General features: G+C 34.5%; 1 protein-coding gene across 1 annotated transcript in view; it reads right to left on the bottom strand.

The window, feature by feature from the left end:
* Positions 1-2,792: 2,792 nt before the first annotated feature.
* Positions 2,793-20,442, bottom strand: part of FBXO36 (F-box protein 36) — a 30,169-nt gene continuing 12,519 nt past the window's right edge. The window contains 4 exon segments of the mRNA XM_086618614.1: positions 2,793-3,920; positions 7,800-7,972; positions 12,422-12,530; positions 13,678-13,708. Of these exon segments, the coding sequence (XP_086474740.1) occupies positions 3,735-3,920; positions 7,800-7,972; positions 12,422-12,530; positions 13,678-13,708 (499 nt within the window). The 3' untranslated portion in view covers positions 2,793-3,734.

Here is a 20,442-nt window from a genome sequence, read left to right as displayed (position 1 = left end):
AACAAATTCCAGAAGTTTTTTTTACAGAATTTTTTTTGTTTTGTGTTTCTATTGTATGACAGTATGAAGCTGTTTTTCTTATGGAATCAACCACATTGAGCTGTACTTAAGTGAAAAGCAAATGTGCTCCAAAATGCTAATAAATTATTAGAAATATGCTTTTAAAGTGAGTTCTTTTACTTTAGAACTAGCAAATACAGTGATTAAAAGCACCCTGCTAGTCTTTTAAAATTGGAACAGTTCTAGGAGCCTTTACCCTTGCTTCTCTGTTAACTTTTCACCACTAGTCATTGGTGAAACTCCATTGACTGCAGTGCAGTTACTCCTGATTTACACTAATGCTACAAGAGAATTTGATCAGGATATGCATCATTTATAAAAGAGTCCTTCCTGCTATGTATTCTGTCTAATAAAAGATGAGTTAGTGAGTATGTGAAAATGACTATTTCTTACCTGGCTAGTCAAGTACTGTTGAAATGCTAGTACAATAATTCAATTAATTCAGTGTTTTAAAATTACTGTTTCTGTGATGCAAAACTAGAGAAAAGTTCTTATATTTTTCTGAAATGACTCTCTAATTCAAGGATTTTTTATTTTATTTTTTTAAAGTATCAGCTGCATAATAAAGCAGCCATCCTCGATACATAGGCTGCATTATAAATGTTGTCACACTTAATGCATCTGAAATAAAACAAACATAAAAGCAAAACCAGGCAACATATGGAAAATCTTGTTGTTATTCACAAACTGCAAAATGTTTCCAGAAACAGTTTGAAGTTTCTGGCTGCTTTACCTAATTAGAAGTATTGTAGAACTTTGTAACGTTGCCATTGACTGCTTCCATGGGACTTGTTTGTCCAGTAAATGGTACTAAAGAAACAGAGTTGAGCAAAATTAGCCAAATATAGTTTTAGACAGAAGTGGACTACAGCACACTAAGTTTCATTACAATTAATTTAATAAGAAAAACTATTACATTATGATCAGTCTTGCTGCTCATAATGTACACCATGAACTGTCTTAAGACTGGTCGCGTTTGAGATGTTTATTCACTAGAAAATTAGGTAATGCAAAGCACGTAAGAGCTAAAGACCATTTAAAATATTCAAATAATTTTTCTTAAACAACATTAAGCGTCTGGTAATGAATGTAGAATGTTTTGTATGATGGTACAAGACATACTTTTTTCGGCTTTGAGAGGTGAGTCTGATGTTAATTTTCTTATATCAAATAAAAGTCACTATAGTTTTTTTTTTCCTGCTAGCTTTATGAAAGTTTTTTCATGACAAATCAGGTTCTTAGTTTAATACTGATACATGCTGCTAGAATTCTTTAAAAACTATTGATATTGTTCAATTATATTGAACGGATATTGGGAAACATTTCAATATGCAACAATATCATCATACAGACCTTTTTACAGCTGCAAGGCTGCTTAAAAAAAGTTCTGAACCTCAACTTGTGTTGTTCTATATTGCAATTCACCAGCTTCCCAGTTTCACACTTCTACAACTGTTGCCAGGGACATACTTTACAATAGATCACTGAAATGAGCCATGTTAAAAAGAAAACCTTAAGAAAACCCCCAACTAAGATTTAGATCAGTTCATTCATATAGGATAGTTATGTATGGCCTTTAAAATTCATATTAAAACAACTGAGGTCGCAGTGAACTGCAACACATGGTGTGAACACGCAGTCAGCAGTTTCTTAAAATCAGCTTTTCTGTTGGAGAAAATGTTCACGAAAACTGCACTTTCACATCAGTTCTTTCGTTACAAGTTTAATGTCTTCTTGGTGTGAATGCTGCTGCTAGATTATTTTAACTGAGCTATCTTTTATTGGTGAAATATGTATGTATATTGAAGGGATAATTTCCCTCAATTTCTTTTCTTTTGGAAAGATATGTACCCTTTATACTTAGATCTTCACTTCGTCTTTTGTCAAAATCAACTTTATTTGCATATTACTGTAATGAATAATATGTTGTTCACTTATGATATCTGCAATATATCTTTCTATAGAAGTCCTGACTGGGCCATTCAATGGGAATAAACTTATATTACCTAATTCACTTTCTGTTCATTTACTAATTACGTTAAGCTTAAAAATGAAGATTCTCCTGAAAAATGATTGTTCTTATTTCTCGTAACAGAAGGGACAGGTACATGGTTGATCAAGGAGAAGGGAAGGTGGGCTGACAAAATCGAGTTAAATTAAGATTTAAAATTAGTATTCACTCAGTCCATATTATCTAGCATGTGTTCTAATTTCCTATCCTGAAACTGCCTAAATCTGTTAGGAGAGCACAAGCTAAGAAAAAAATTCATTGGGGGTAAATTGACAGAAAGTGAGAAAAGAAAGTCTGTTGTTTAGTAGCCCTGCTCACATACTGTAGTTCTTAAAATAATCTCTCTAAAGCAAAATTGCATTTTATAGTATTTTATTATACAGAACAGAAATTTTATGAATACAGTATTTTATGCACATTGTGAAATTTGTATTTGACATTGTCCTAAAAAGAAATAGTCACAAAGAGGAAAGAATATCGAAAGTGTTTCTTCTATCTAAAGATCTACAATCACCAAATGCTTCAAGAATATTGGTATATAGTTGTAGAACAAAATATTCTTAATCTAAATTAGCAAATATCTTTTTAAGAATTGAAATCTTGCTTTATAAAGAAATAGAATGATATTAAGAACCTTGTATTCATAGTTTTTAATCAATTTATAAAATTCAAGTTTAACACTTGACATGTTAAAAAATTGTAAACCTAATACACTCTTCAAATATTACATTATTATATCCAAATACTGCAATCACTAGTTTTAATACTCAGGTCTTATGTCTACTCATGACAAATGAAATATTAATCAACTGGTACTTTCATAGTAATACTATTTGCCCTCTTAATTACTGAAGTTGATTGTTGGAGTAAGTCAGTAATGTCAGTAAGAACTGCCTTCATTTTACAACACTGAAGTAACCATTGTTACAGTCTTGTAAGACAGCAAATGTCTCTTACAAAATATGCAATTCCAACAATAGAAATCAATTACTTTAAGAAGATTCTGCATTAGCAATATCAAGGAAAAATTTTGCCCATATACCATTCTGGCAGAGTGCCTCAAACATGATTCTGATGGATTGATTGTCCAAGATGAGGATGATCATTTGATCCACACCCTCAGTCACCAAATAAGTTTCTTGTTGGTGACAAAATTATGATTTTCTTGAAGTTTAGCTAATAATTTAAAACTATTTTAGCACACATCAAACTCTGGAACCAGCTACATGTGACTTGCCTATGAACACTGCAAATTTACCATGGTGGACAGTAAAAACTTCAGCATTCATCAGCAATTTTTGTAGTAAGAAATGATAGACCTTTCTATAAAGGTAATGATGACAATGCCATAGCATCTGATATATGACAATGGAGCATGTATAGCATACATATGAAACAGAGACATCAGAATGAAGTATAAAGAAGCCACAACTTCTTCTATTGCTAGTAACTGTTACAATGCTGACTATAATACAATTTCAGTATGCCCAGTATATTAAACATTGTATTATTTACATGTTGCTCTGAGTAAGACGTTTTGTTTTCCCTCTTTCAGTCCTTAAAATGATCTGCTTTCCCCAGTAAAGCAGAAAAGTCAGTATGTCTGACATGATAAACAGCAAATCCACACCTTATAACAATCACTTCAATGAAAAATGCATCTTTATTCAGTTCGGTTTTTTGTTCTGAGCATCTTGTTTCTGGCTCCTCCTTGCTGCAGCTGTGGCTGAAGTCTATTTGTGAAAAGTTGTTTCCAGCCCATTCCCTGCGCAAGTTCTTTCATTTCAGGTGTAATTGTGTCACACAAGTTCTGCACAATATTTTCCCATAGCGCTATACAGTTACATATCTAGTCATAAGAGAAAACAGAAGCTTAAATTCATCATTTGGCTTATTCATTGCTGATTATTTTACTACACAAAATGTGTTTAGACAACACAGATGCCTTATATGAAGGTCACTTGCACTGCAAGCTCCCCATCTATCTTGAAAGACTCAGTATTAGTTAAAACGCATGACAACATCAGAGAAAGTTTTGTCCAGTGTCATCAATGCAAGATACTGCATGTTATTCTGCAGAAAAAATTGAGAAGTTTAGTTTTGTATGCTATCAAAGGCCTTTCTGCCACACTAAAAGCAGCTGTAATGTCACATACTTTCCTGATATGTACTTCATACAGCCACACTGAAGTCAGTGAAGCTGTGTAAGAGTACGCTAAAGAACTTGTCAGGATGTAGAAATCGCATCACAGATACTAATCTGTTTTCAAGGTAAGTAGAAGCAGCAAACTGCCTTTGGACTTAAAACAGAAATGCGGTTTTAGGAAGCTTTCAGAAGTATTGTAGGGATTAAGCCTCTTTCTCAGGAGATGCTTCCCTCTTTCAGAATGACTCTATAAACAGAGTCATATGGAAATATTATATTATGAACAGGAAGAAAAAATTATGTCACTTGTTAGCCTATGGAACCATCACAGAAAAAAGAATTAGAAAGATACTCTGTGTCATTGTCAATTATCTGCTTATTGTAAGTAACATTGTTTCTTGTCCCAAACGCTCCAGTTTTCTAAATGTGTAATTGCAGGGATGTATGTGGAGCTGTACTAAATTATTCCAATGCAAGTGGCTGGTATGTCTGTCACAAATAGTAACAGAAATAGAAAAGCAAAAGTGCTGGAATAACTTCTGTTACATACTGCTGCTGTGGCTGGATACCGTGAACTATTTAATTCATATGTGTGGTTCAATTTCTGTTCTCAAAATGTGACAGTGATCCTACTGCAGGCATACACATGCTAGCATATTTTAGCAAAGGAAAAGCAAGAATTATTGGGGGGATATTGTTGTAGAAGCCCTGAAATTAAAATATACGCATTTTTAAAGTTTTCTGCTTGCTTTTTGTCCCTAACTGTTGGGCTGTTCCTATGAAAAATAGATACCATTAAGTTAAAAATAGTGGAGACTGGTTTTTAGTATCATATATATGTATTTCCAAACACAGTGTTCTATTATCAAAAAAAATATAGAAAGAAAAAAGATAATAACTGTAATTATTGTGGTTTTCTTGCCGTGCCCACGGCTTCTGAACCGCGCCGTAACAATTAGATCTTCCCTCCCATGAGGCGGGACGCGCAGCGGGGCGGCCGCTGCCCGGCAGCGCCCCGGGCTCCCCGCTCGCTCCTGCCTCGGCAGCCCGGCTCCCTCTGGCGGGAGCAGCCTCTGGAGCCCACGGAACGCGGTGGTTTTCTTTGAGTAGTTTGATTTTGCGAGTTTTGGCTATCTAAAGACCTTGCACAAAATAAGCGAAGCGAATCCTATCCCGGGTTTGTGCTGGGAGGCATCACAGTATCGAAGTTCGCTGAAAAAGTATTCGGAAATCTCATACAGTGCTCTGACGTTGGTATCCACGTTCCGTACGTTGTTTCTTTTGAGATGGAACTTCTTTCACAATACTTAAAAACAGTACCTAGTGAAAATCTAAAATACTTTTAAACACATATTGAAAGCACCCGAATACTCTGGAGAGCAGAGAGTCAGGGAAATGTCGTGCTTTGGGTAATGAAGGAAGGTACCTGCTTAGTTCAGCCTACGACGATGCATTGCACAGGATGGATGTATGGAGCCTTTCATACTCCACTTTTCAGTCCTGAGTGCAGAAACTGTTCTATTTTTCCCTATTGGAAAATCTGAATATGCCATTTTATAACTCCACAGAGAGCAGCACTCCAGCCTACACATAAATTAGTCTGGAAATGAAAATTCACAGTATTGGGGCACATTTTTAACTCTTTAAAAATACTGCTGAAATGAGAGAAAGAGAGCATGGCATTACTAGTTGTAATAGGTTATTTCATTGTGCCCAAATCTTATATTTATTATTATGAAATTTATTAGTTCCAGGATTTCCTTAAATTCCAGAATATCCAAGGCTTTGTGTTAAACTAATGAAAGTTTACTGCCCTCCACAGTACCTCATCCTACTCCACTCACTCTGCAAATCACAGATGGATTCCAAATACACTAATAAACCATTTCCTGCCCTCCCTTCTATCTGTTCTCTTTCTCACCTTTAGTTGTTTTCATTCTCTCATCCTCTACTGGTTGTTTCCCAGTCACGATATCAAATGTTTTATCTTCAAACTGAAATAAAGCCCAGAACTCAACAAGCTTATTTTCCTCCATCTGCCCTTCATCTCTAAATTAACAACATGCTCTATTTTGCTATCTCACCATTTTCTCTTGCGTGCTCTTTACATCATCTCCTATTTCTTGGGCTCACTTGAACTCACTCTCGCTAAAGTATCTATAATGTCTTTGGAGCCACAGCATAGGAACAGCAGTACAGCCATGTCCTCTTGAACTGTCAGCAGTCTTCCAAAGAACTTTTATTGAAACCTCGGGCCACATAGCCTCAAAAGAATCAAATGCTGTGAGCAATCTCATCCTGATACAATTTGTAGATGTACTCTCTACCAGACACGTCCTGTTCTCCAAACTAAAAGGTTAATCTGTCTCTTAGCAGTCTTTCAGAGAGTATCTAGTTGTCACATCAGACTCAAGATGACTAAACCTGTTTTTATCTTCCTCCTAAGGTCTCATTGTTACTTACGTTGTCAGTAACTGTAAAACCCATAACTTGATAGGCTTCATTCTAGGCTCCTATGGCACCCTTGGGGATAAGAATCAAGTTATTTTTCTCTTTAACATTCTTCCTATTTTTCATAAACTAAACCCCTTTTCTCCTCCTACCCGAGTTATTGCAGCAGCCTTTTCTCAGGCTCTGATTGGAATAGAAAATGAGGTATTCAGACCCATAGAAATCAGCTTCCTAGATTACAGCTCTGAACATGTTATCCTTTCATCCCTTCAATTACCTGAGCCGGCACCGACGAGGAAGTTGGAATAGGTAACGTCTCAAAGGCCTTTCCAACACAGCCTAAGTTATCATATGACTTCTCTCTTTTTGCACCAAAAGATTGTTCCTCATTCACCTGGGAATTACAGGCTATCCTTCCCTGTTTGTTACCCCTCATTCCACACCGAGAGGCTACCCTTATCTCCAATTAGCCAAAAGTAGCAACTTCTGTTATTCACTCTTTAAAGTTTCAATTCAACATATTCATACCATTTCCCATACTTTCCTGATAGTTGGAAAGAGCCTCCGAGCAAGCAAGCATAATGTCATCTCTTTCTCCTCCTGTGTTTCTTACAGTTCCTTGCTGCAAGGTCTTCAAAACTCTTGGAAAAAAAAAATAATCTTTCCTTGTGCTCCTGTCTTTTGTCAAAGACTTAAAATGTAAGCTCTCTAGGAATGGCAATGATGTTTTGTTTGTTAATAAGTCTAGCATAAGGGGATCCTGGTCCATGGTTGAAGTTTCTAGACATTATAATAACACAAATCATAAAGCAAAGCATAGGTTTTACATTTCAAATACTTAATCCTGGAAGTAGTGCATAACACTCAACCATGGGTTACAATGGAATTATCTGGATCATTTTGTTTATTGTATGCAACAAAAGTTTGCAGGATAAGCACAGTCTCTCCAACAGCCTTTCTAAGATCTAGTTTTTATTGCACCCATTCAGTTGTTCAGATGATTAATTTATTGTCTCAAACTTTAAGTAAAGCAGACAGATTGATGATTATATCGAATGTGAGATGAATAAAAACCAACATGCTACAGTAAAACTAATAATTTTTAAAATATATATTTATTTATTTATTTACCATTTCAAATCTGTGTGAAACTTGAGAAAGTCTGGCTATATCTTCAAGCTCCAGAAAGGAAATGATATACAAAAGCAACAGGACAGGAAGCCATTCCAGGAAGTCATAGTTACCTCAGCACAGATTGAGGACATATTCCAGAACTTTGGCACCAAACACTATAGCAATCTGAACTGTGATTAAAAAACCAAACCAACCAAACAACAAACCCAAGAGACAACAGATTTGTAAAAGCCTGAAATTTCTTCCCAATAATCCCATATTATTCACCTATATCTCAAATAAAAAATTTAATTAAAAAATCAGAAGTCAGCTCAAATCTTTTTAATGCTTTCTAGAGAAAATAACATATAATAACTTATATTCAACATTAGCAATCTGTAGTATTTCTGTTCATCTTAAGAGTTGCTAGTGACATCCAGGAAGCCTGAGTAGTAAAACAAGGCTTTAGTTAAAAAACTGCATATTGTCTAGGATACAGCAAACTCTTGTCTCAGCTGTGGAACATGAAAACAGCAGCACAGCTGAACTGAAACTTGCCCAGATCCATTTTGTCCACTTTTCCCCATACTTACATATTTATTTACATAAAGACTGTGCTATTTACTCGGAAGGAGATTAGTAAAACAACTGAAAAAAGTACTTCAGTTGTATGCTTTGGGGAAAATCATGATGGCTCTGAAAGAGTCCCTGTAGTTCGGCTTCTTATCTTATGTAGGTACAGTCAAACCACTAAACTGAAATTGAATAGTTACCTTCTACAGTGACATGACATTTTTTGACTCATTAACTTTGTGATCCAGTACAATGCCAAATTCTTTTTCTATACATTTGCTACTTGGTGAGCTACTCCCCATCCTGCATTCATACAGTTGATTATTTCTGCTTCAGTGTCCAACCTGGAACTTGGCCTTTTGAATTTAACACTCTTTCTTCAGATCATGTATCTATTTCATCAAATTGCTTTATTAAAAATAATTGTTCATTATAAACAGAATTCTAAATTTAATTTGCTACACTGCTAATGAATGATCAGTGGTAAATTTTGGAGTTGCATGTTGTTTCCTAAGATCTGACAACATGAATGCAGTCATCCAGATTTGTAAAGGACTTTTTTCTCTTCTCTTTTCTCTTCTCTTTTCTCTTTTCTTTTCTTTTGTCTTTTCTTTTCTTTTTCTTTTCTTTTCTTTGTAGTGTGCATCTATTTCATGTTAAATGATTAACCAGGCTACCACATGAGTATTTGCTGCTCCTTGAGTTTTTGAAAATTATTTATTTCTAGAAATAATAATGTGACCTGGTTTGGCTATTTTAAAACATATTTAGTTGTATGTATCTTGCTTTATAAATGTATCTGCAGCTAATTATGAACTACCTGTGAAAGTATACTGAACTTCAGGTTTTCTGTGAAATTTTCCTTCTATGAATGCTGGATACTACTTGATGACTTATACTATTTGTTCACTCAACCAAAAATGTAAATAGACCTCTCTTCTCTCACCCTACGCTATCATAAACTAATTTTACATCTTTCCAAAATCATAATGAAAATCTAGCCTTATAGAAAGTCTTGCTCTTCCCTCTTGGCTCTATCAAAATTATGAAAAGAAACTAATGATACCTTACTTCACTGTCCAAAAAGAAAAGAAAACATTTCAAAACAAACATAGATGTTTACAGCTGTATGGTAGTTAATATAAATTTACTAAAATGTTAATGTTTATTATAAAATGTTAATTTCAGTTTTATATTGGATGCTTTGAATGCTTGTATGGGATATTGATAAAATGTTTCATTTGCAGGGAGACTATTCTTTCTATGCCCATTAGAAATAATTTAGGCACCTCCTCTTTTTTTTTTAAACAAATTTTCTCTAAAAATCTCCAACCATGTGAAAACAGATAAAATCTTAGGAATGAAAACTAGGAGATAACAACAGGAAATACTAATACTTAACAACACACAAACATCTTGCTGCTAGGGGTATACCAAATATTTAGCAGCAGATCATGGGTCTCTGAGGAGTCTTTTCTGTGAACCCTCATTTGGCAACAAATTCAATAAGGATAACTAGAATATTTTTCCAGTATATGTATTTGTGGAGAATTAGAGGGAAAAAAAAAATTAAAAACCTGTGAATACTCAGGAGAACGGCAACAAAGCTCCCCTTAACAGGAGGTGAGAAGGAGATGCAAAAACATCTGATTGTGTGGAACTGCAAGAGCTATGGACAGAAATAATATCACTATAACAATACAACTTCTCACAAACTTAGTAAATTATATTTGTAATATCTCTACTTATGTTAGCATTTTTCTGAAAACAAAACACTTTTTATATTAAAATTTTACTAAAAAACAGAGGGAAAACCCTATGTATGATTTTAAAGTTAATTGTAGAAGGAGGAAGAAGTGACTAAGTGTTAGGAAAGAATGGCAACTGTGGCTTTCAATACTTCCTATAGGATAGGAAACCTCTGAATCACCAATAACCCTTTACAAGAAAAAGCATGCAGATCTTATTTGTAACCTACTGAAAACACATAGCATAACAGTAGAAAACTCCATGTTAACTATAACTTAACTATTTGAATCATTGTACCTGGGTAATCTAAAATAGACATTTTATTGTGACATTATATTAATATCAAATGCCACAGGAAAATCTTACAGTATATGCAATGAGAAAAAACCCACAAGCTAAAATCCTTACCAATATATATTCATATATCGAATCTACTCTTATGTGGTAAATAAAAAAATAAACTAAAATTAAATTTTGAAAGGAAAAACACTAAAACCTATTGCTAAAATTCAGCTATAAATTCTATGCAATTCTTGGAAAAAAAATAGAAAAGACTACTTCTTCGAAAGGTCAAGTTTATAAAAATTGATAATCGATTTTGTCATATTAAAATGTGGTGCAACTCTTTTCTTCAACTAATGGAGTGATTATAAACACCTACTGCAAAAAAACAAAGCATATTTGAAGGCTCCCTGTGCACTAGCCAAATTCAACAGGCAGTCCATTTTCTATTAGTTTGTGATACATTCACTCCCCTTCTAGTCAAAACAAGTAGTAATAACTGGAAATAAAGATTTGTTTTGTCACAGACTGTGAGTGCTGATGAAAACATTTTCCACGGTTTGTGCATCTATCCAGTCACTTGTGCTCAGAATGTACAGTCTTTCCATCAATGGAGCCCTAACAGCAGTCACTTGCAGTCTCCCTACCCAGCTGCCTAAGCAAGTGATATTATTTCAATGACATCTACTTGAATTGGTCAGTTAAAAAAGTTCTAATGCGGACCAGAAACACAAACCTAAACGTAGCAGTGCAAACCACATTAACTCACTGGGGCTAAAAATCTCATCATTGTGCTGTAGAAAGTGTTAGATTTTAATAAGCAAAGCGTAGGTCTTATTTCAGACCTTAAAGGAAGATACACTCAAGTTTACTCTTGAAAACAGGTATGTTTTATTGAGTAAAGTTTTACCCTCTTCCCTACCACCCAAGATTCATATACTTCTAGGAAAAGCAGACTTGCTCTGCCTAGGCGTAAATAAGATGATACCTACCAAAGCTGTTGACGAGGAAAACAGGACTAAACCTGGAAATTACATCTTTCAAGTTCATCATAAAAATAGGATAAATATGAAGTCACATCTGTAACTAAAGTTTTTTTATGTCTGTACATAATCAGAATACAAGAGCAGCTTATTAAAAAAAAAAAAAAATCTCACCAATGCAAGGTGTTTGAGTGCTATCTAGTCTCTCCAGCTACTAAAGCCTAAGATCTCAATCCAGCCCCTGCAGGTGCAGTTACGAAGTTCTCCATTTTCAGACCAGGCCATAGCTCAGATCTCACCTATTCGCTGCAGTTACTGAATTATTGTGTCTTCAGCTTAATATTTTCAGGACACTGTTTCCTCTGTGAGCCATGACCAATCATATCTTGTGACATGACATCTCTTAAAACTAATCCACTCCTGAGAACCAAGATTATAAAAAGATGCAGGGCAATAACTACTTGGGACACATACTCCTGTGGAACTTTGGGAAAAAGCATAATTATTTCAGATGTTCTCAATGGCAAGTCTATTTGGAACAGGTAGTAAAACAGCTCTATAAATATACATTTTGAGGTTTATTTAGTGGTGTCCTCACTGCCTTTCTTTTGCTGGCTGTGCACTCCTAAAGTCACCTTGCACTTGTATAATCCTGAGTACCTGTTGCACTTCACGTTACTTACGGTAAATCAGATTCGGAATCCAGGTGGCTCATGATGTGGCCATAAAAACAAATGTGCTGTCACAGAGCACTATAAGGACTGAGTTACTAGCAATCACATTATTGCTTTCTGGCCTATTTTTGTTGCTAATACCTCTGTCATTGTCTTATAATGAAACTATCAATGTTGCTTGGATTTATCCTATATTGACATTTACTGTCATGGCTTTTTGGTTTCTGAGTATTCATACATTAATTTACATTAATAAATTAATACAAAAAGTCTGCTAGCCAAAGTAATCATGTATTTCATGAAAGTTATTACAGATCAATATTATTACATTATTCCATTACATGCCACAGTAAATTTGTAATTATTATTGTCATCTTACTATGAAGAGATGAATCATCCAAAAAATCCTCCTCGGATTCTTTGATTTCTCCAGGTCTTGATTCATGAAATTCAGTCCTAAGAGAGATTTTCCACCACCTGAAAATCGCCTACAATTGTGGAAGAAGAAAAAGAAAAGGAAAAAAGAAAAGAAGAAATTAATATCAAGTACCACGATATAAATTCAGGACTCCAATTATGTAAATATTACTGCATTCCCAAAACAAAGTTATCATAAGAGATCAGACCATGGTTACTTTACCAGCAGCCCTGCAACATGCTTCAAAGGACAATAAACATCCCATAATGCACCTAGCCAAGTGTGAAATGTTTTTACATACAAAGAAAACGTTCCCAACCCCTGCATGCAAATTGTTTGCAGAAATTAAAAAATGTTTAATGACACCTCAACTTGCAAAACCATAAATATTCTCTTTTTGTTTTTCACTTAGTCACAGAAACACAATTCGTCAGGCATTAGATTACGTGGTTAAGTAGAAATACCCATTCAACTGCTCAGGCATTCAAAAGTTGCAGTATTAGAAGTTAAACTGTCATTTTAACATTTTGTTAAATGCAACTCATATTTTCAGAGTCAGAAAAAAGAAAAGAAAACGTGCACTACAAAGCATGGAACTGAGACAAAAGATTAATATGAATAGCAAATTGTGTGGCTATGAAATGATGGAGAAGAAGTGGCTCTGGCTATCAGTAATTTTCCCAGAGTTATCTTAAAACATTACATATGTGCTTGAACAGTGTTTCAGCTTTCAATATTGACTTTTGTTTTGTTACTGTTGCAGCTGGGTCTGCATGAGAGGAAAGTCGTAATCATGTCTCTTCCTTCACACACATTAGCAAAGATCACATTCCGAGCCAAAAGTAGGATTCAGTTGCTGTTGTAGGCAAGGTTAAAAAACACATATCTTGTAATCTTACTAACATCAATCTGTTTCATTGAGAAAAGGGAGGATTTTACAACGTTATATGTATAGGTGGATTCCTGACACACTGAGTGATAAAACTGGCAAATGATAATTAGTGAGGTGTACATTTATAAACACACACTTGTGTATTTAAAAAATGCACTCTGTAGAGTCTTATTTTTCTACTGGCACACAGAAAAGGAAAATCAAAAGCAAGTTATCTGTTATCTGTCAATAAGCCACAGAAGACTACTCACATATATTGACTAAAGAACACAGAGTTAAAACTTACTATTACAAATCTTAGACCTGACAACAGTGGTTTACATACCTCAACACAAAATCTAACTTTAGATTCCTCTCTGGTATTTCAGTGTCAAAATGTCGACCTAAAAGTTGAGAAGAATTAAGTATTTGTAAATCCCAATGAGTTGCATTCACTTTCATCATTAATTTTCAAATTAAAGCTCAGATTCCAGAGAGTCTGCCAAGGCAAGCCCACACCAATCACGTCTGTATTTTTCAAGTCTTGCTTGTATCCTGTTGATACCTCACATACAGCAACAATAAATAAGTTTGAATAAAGGCTTGAAATCTACATTTGAATGTCAAATATAGCCAGATAAAATTCATCATTTTGATGCTTATTGCAGCTAATATATCATTATAGGAGGGAATCAGAATCATTAAATCATATTTCTGATAGCATACATACAAAATAGCTTCGATTAACTCTCAGACATATCCATAATACTCTATGAAATAACACTTATTATGTGAATAGAAGAAAAAACACCCTATTCAGTTGCATAAGTTCATCCTATTTTACAACAACACACAGTCTTTATTCCTTTGAATTAAACAAATGCGTTCATCCAATCTGCATTCTAGAATTCAATATATGAGAAATAAATTATATCACTGAAACATTTCACAATAGCAGAGTTAACATTTCTGTAATGTACATGCACAGTATAGACCACCGTGTTGCTAAAATACCACCACTTAATGTACTAGTGGCAATGTGAGAATTCAATGCAAAACAGATTATAAACCACTTGCCTTTCTGTTTCAATGATGATCTTACTACCTGGGAAGGCTTTAGAACTAGTATGTTTGTAGCCTACTGTGGAGATAACAGGACAGCGAATGCTGTACTGTACTTCCAAAAGCACTTTTTTATCTCTGGCAGTATAGGGAGAATCAGCAAGTAAGGTTACTTCCATTCTTATTTGTGGAAAATGTGAAGTAAGAAAAAGGTCAGAACAAAACTGAAATGCAAATGGAGAAAGAAAAGGCATCTCTAAGTGTTCCTTAGCTTGCATACCCTTGAAAATCATAGAGTCATAGAATGGCATAGGCTGGAAGGGACCTCAGAGATCATCTAATCCAACCTCCCTGTTATGGGCAGGGACGCCTCTGAACTAGACCAGGCTACTCAAGGCTCCATCCAAGAATACAGTATATTATAGGGAAAAAATAATTGTTGAAAGAGAAAAGAAATCTGGCTAATATGCTTTCTCTCAGTCTTTTCATGTTTGTGTTGGAAGTAACATTTCTCAAAATAAAACAACAAAAAAAAGGTTTCTCGGCACGGAAACACCAAGTGTAACTAAAAAAGAAAATAGCCACCTGTCCCTAAAACCACTTACCAAAAATGATTAATGATGACAGTTGCTTTTCAACTTTTGAACTTCAATACTTAACAACATTCTTCAGACTAATTTTTTTTGTGACATTATGGATTTAACTATACACAAATTTATAAGTCTAATTTTTGAAAGAGCAGAACTATGTTGCACAACAGACTACAATGTGTTGTGATCTGTTATAAAATACATTAATAAATACTTTTCAGTCCGGGATATACAGTACATTAAAATTAAGTGTATACAGACAGCAGATGCCCACCCAAATTCTGCACTGCTATAAGTAAGATGAACTTTCCACAGTAAGTATTCTATGCATTTTTTTGTTTAGTATTTTGTGGGTATAGGCGTATTTACCTATAATATAAGTTTATGTATACACAGGTGTACAATAACATATTTAATCCAAACACTAGAGTGTGCATATGTGTGTATACATGCTTGAATAAGAATTTATCTTTATACAATCCAACGAATCCTAAAACGGAACATTAAGTCAATACTCTACAAATGAATTACCTCTGTCCTATTTTCAAAGCAGTTATAGTAAATGTTTTAACATGGTTATAAAAATTTATTTTCTTGTAGTATTGTACAATTATAAATTCCAAAGCATTTTAATACTGAAACATGCCAAAACTTCAAAATTACATAAATACATATTTCAATAATCTCTTTTCTTAATTGTTATACTAGGAAGCACAATGCAACAGAACGATCTGTGGGAATGGGAAGATCAGGTCAACATGCAGAGGCACAGGAAAAGTAAAATATTCAAGTCATTCTATTAAGCGCCACTGTGTATTTTCTAGACATTATTCTTTGATTTACAGTGGAACACACTGTCAACAGCATTATTCCATTTAAAAACTTCCTTGTGTGCAAATACCCTAGACAAACTACAGTTGCCTTGGTAATTTGTTAGCATATGGTTATTTCAAAGAAAAATATTGCATAGATTTTGTAATACCTATAGTTTTTGCATAGATTAAAAAAATGAAGAATGGAAAGTAGTGTAAGTGTACCCTGGTTACCATGGACACATTACATTCTCGACATTATTTGGATGTGCAAGTGTGAAAGCAATTCACTACCACATTGCTTACTCCATTGGCATTTCTTCATGAAAAAAGAGAGAAGAGGAAAGAATGAGCAGAACCAAATCTAAATAGGAGCACTCAGCCAAGGCTTCGGATAAAAAGTCATAGCAATTTTTTAAACAAATAAACAGGTAAAATATTTAAGTGAAAATTAGCAACAAATTATTTAAGAAGTATCTATTGTTAAAATTGATCTGGATTGTAGATTAGTAGTATAGTAATATTTACATATGAAGAAAATAATATTAGAAGTTTGTCATACGGTGAGCAATCTTTTAAGGATGCTGGGCTCAACCTTCCCTTAATTTAATCTATTTTGGAAGCTATAGAACTAGAGACAAGTATCATATGACAGACTCATACTATAAAATGAGAAACCTCTGGGGAAAGCTGAAGAAAAATGGTGTGAATTGTGAAGGCCTGTTATAAAGGCACATACAAGAAACTGTTTTTTTCTCCAGTATACATTTTAAGGATTTCAAACTTCTACAGACTCAGCTGTCTGCTTTGCTTAAAACTAGTAATTGAGAATACAATTTCTCAGATTACAGGTTATTTGGAGATTAATTTTCCCTGTTTTTCTCTTAAATTATTCTACTTTAAATAGTTAAATATTTATTGGAGGAGGAAGGTGATTCCAGAATCTAGAAAATAATGTTTGCTGAGATTTAGGAGATCTAGATTCAAATATTTTCCTCTGTCCCCGGTGAATGGCCTAATTCCCCAGTCTTTCTTTTGGGCCTTGGAATTGTGACCACAGTCCAAGCTCTCATTCCTCTGTGCAGTGAAGAAACCACTATGTCTTCTACTGAAAAAAACAGTCACATTCTCAGTAAGTCTTAGTGACTTTACCTCTACTAAATTCTTTCTCCCAGGCTTTTATCCCATATTCTATTATCTTTCCACAGATTAAAAATATAAAAAAAAAAATCCCTGCTTTTCACAGAATCACACAGAATCACAGAATGTTAGGGATTGGAAGGGACCTCAAAGGATCATCTAGTCCAATCCCCCTGCCTGAGCAGGACCACCTAGATCAGATCACACAAGAATGCGTTCAGGTGGGTTTTGAACATCTCCATAGAAGGAGACTCCACAACCTCTCCGGGCAGCCTGTTCCAGTGTTCTGTTACCCTTACTGGGAAGAAGTTCTTCCTCATGTTTAAGCGGAACCTCTTATGTTCCAGCTTATATCCATTTCCCCTTGTCCTATCATTGGATGCCACTGAGAAGAGCCTGGTTTGGCTGGGTTTTGTGGGTTGAAGGAGACTATAAAAATTTATGTTGCCTTACTACTTGATTTCAAAATTAGAGTATTCAAATGCTTCTGTCCCTCATTTTATCTCATTTTCTCTTGCAGAGTATCATTGCATTTTTGCTGCAATTTCAAGTAAATCTATTGTTTTCAAAGCATTCAATTTTCATGCAACTCAGTATAGAAATCACCCATTTCACCCTCACATATATCTTTACAAAATTAGTGGAATAAATATTAGCATTACTGAAACATTTTCAAGGAGATAAATACAAGATGGATGTTTCTAAATCTATGATCTGTACACCTAAATATCTTTCAGTTAATTGATTGCTTGAAGCCAGTATCTGTTAATCTGTTGCCTAAGAGTTTGTAAACCTAAGCTCTATTTCCAAGCCATGAAGAAGTCAAATGCCTTCACTAGATATATATATACATATATTTTAAATTCTGAAATTAATTAGCACAGTGAAAACTACCAGCTTACTTGCTTCCTTCATCTTTCCAGTCCCTGTTAGTGTAGATACAAATTTACTTATGAAAACGCACTCCTCCTGTCATAGCTTTTCCAACTCTGAATATTCTAACACAGCTGCATCTGATCGAGAAGCTGATACTACAGCACTGTAAAGTTTTTCACACAGTTGCAGCTACATCCATGCTGCATCTTTGACTGCAAAAGTAATACAGGAAAATTTGAATAGGACAATAGAAATCTTTAGGCTTAGAGCTATGCTTATTTTGCAAGTGAATGAATCTTCGTCTTCTAGGTCACTTTAAAAAATACAAAATAGTTACCTTAAAATTTTACTCACTTTTCACAAAAAGGCAACAATCATACACCATAGCTAAACTATGGAATGAAGTAGCACCAACAATGCACAGGTATTTGCAAAAGAACTAAAATAAAATGTTAAATAACTTTATAAAGAGCTAGAGTGAGGCTATCCTTCTACATCGACACTGATGCAGCTAAAGCAAACGCTATTTTGATCCCTGTAGGATAAGCTATTGAAGAATGGTAACACATATGGGCAATTGTTTCATGTAAGGCTACTAATGGCATATTGTAATTAACTTAAAAGTAAGAATACTGATCTTGTGGAACTGAAGAATCTATCAAGTCTCCTTTTTACCTCCTGTCTCCAAAACAAGATAGATTCTTGGCAATGAAAATATACCCTTTGTTTAAATAAATATTTCCACTGTGCCTTCATACAGCATAACAAGCAACATGTAAGTGTTTCATAAGATGTTATGAAACAGTTAAAGATATTGGTAGTTACACCCTATATAAGAGACATGACGTTTAACAAATATTACCAATATTCATATCATGATCTAGTTGGAGATATCCCTGTTCCTTGCAGGGGGGTTGGACTAGATGACCTTTGAAGGTCCCTTCCAGCCCTAACCATTCTATGATTCTATGATTCTATGATCTTGGCACAGTTTTATAGCAACTTTTTTCCTAATAATTTCCTCACTGTCTCTATACAAAAGAAAATGTCAGTCTCTCTCATGTTTAAGTTAGTTAATGATGGCTACACAAAACTCTTGCAAAATTAAGAAGCTCTTTCTGTTTTCCATTGCTTGCAATAAGTTTTTTCTTTGTAGCAAGATCTAAGTCCCATAATCAGAGAGGCAACTTTTGCCAGTTTTATGAAATTTCATCAGCATCTCAATGTGTGAACACTGATGCTTCTCTTTTGTGGCCTGCTACTTGATTTTTCAGAGCCTTTCTATTATATTGTATGGAGCTTTATGGCAAGAATGATCATCTGAGGACACTTACCTGAAAATCCAAACTTTTGCCCAACCATACTTCTACAATACGTATGGACATAAGGTAAACGCTCAGCTGGTTATTTCAGTCCTTTGTAAATATAAGAATATGGAGAAAAACCAGCAGAGGATGAGGATGGATGGCTTACTGTGCACTATCATTACCCCACAGCATTTAGCTTGACCTAGAGTGTAAAAAGAAAAATTCAGAAGGAATTCACTGTCCATCAGGAAAAACAGTTAATTCCAGCTTCCTTATTCCATGTAAGAGTCAGATGTAAAAAACAAAACCAAAGCTCTTGTTATGTTTTTAAATCTGACTTATTTTGGAGATTTTAGGTTTGTAATAAACATCAGAACCGAAAAGCAGTCATCATCATTCATTGCTATTGAAGATGGGTATCTTCCATCTCTATCTTTCAAGCAACAAGAGAAAAACAGCTTAATTTTATAATTAGGCTTTAAGATCATAAACATGAATAGCTTAATAGAAGACAAAATGCTCCAGAACTAGTACTAAAATATTTATCTAAACATTTTATCTAAACTGAAAAATACTGTTTGAACTGAACTATTTGCTTCACATCATAAAACTTCACCAGTACTATCCTGAAAGGTATTAATGCTCATATCTGATTAAATTTCATTTACCAATGAAAACAGAATAATAGGAGACTCCTTATTACACATTGTGGCTTTAGATCTGTCTTCTTAACCCGATCATTCAGAGTTTAAAAAATGAATTATGTTTTAATGGACATAATGGTAAATCTTGTAAGACGCTCAGAGGAAAAATAATACTATATGAGACAGGTAGAGGACACTATTAAGAAGAGTACATCAATATAGTAATATTTAACTCTGCTTTTCTCAATGGATATTGCTGTGAAAATAGTTGTAACTGAAGGGGATAAAATACAGCAAGTTAAACAACCTAACCCAGCAAGACCACTCTGCCTCCTAGTTACTGTACATCAGTAGAAAGGCTTAATATGTTCACCAATTAAACTAAGTCTCCAACTGTGCTAGGCCAGTGAGCAGGCAAGCTTTTACTGCTGCTATACAGTCACTTCTTAAATATCCCCTTACTTTGCGACTGGCTACTCCGAGACAATGTCCCCCCTGTCGTCTGACTAATTAAGTAATGTCAGTACTGTTACTTGTATTTATTTGTGTCTCCTGCCATTTATAGCAGGATTCTATTAAGAAAAAAAATCAGCACTCTAAAGTTTTAGATAGCAATCAGTAAACTGAAGTGTACATAAATATGGATGTTAGTATTTGCGTAAGAAAAAGTAGTTCTTGTA

Source organism: Tauraco erythrolophus, chromosome 11 (genome assembly GCF_009769465.1).
Source record: "Tauraco erythrolophus isolate bTauEry1 chromosome 11, bTauEry1.pri, whole genome shotgun sequence".
Taxonomy (NCBI): domain Eukaryota; kingdom Metazoa; phylum Chordata; class Aves; order Musophagiformes; family Musophagidae; genus Tauraco; species Tauraco erythrolophus.
Note: the sequence above shows the minus strand (reverse complement) of the source record. Positions and strands in the feature narration are given on the sequence as shown.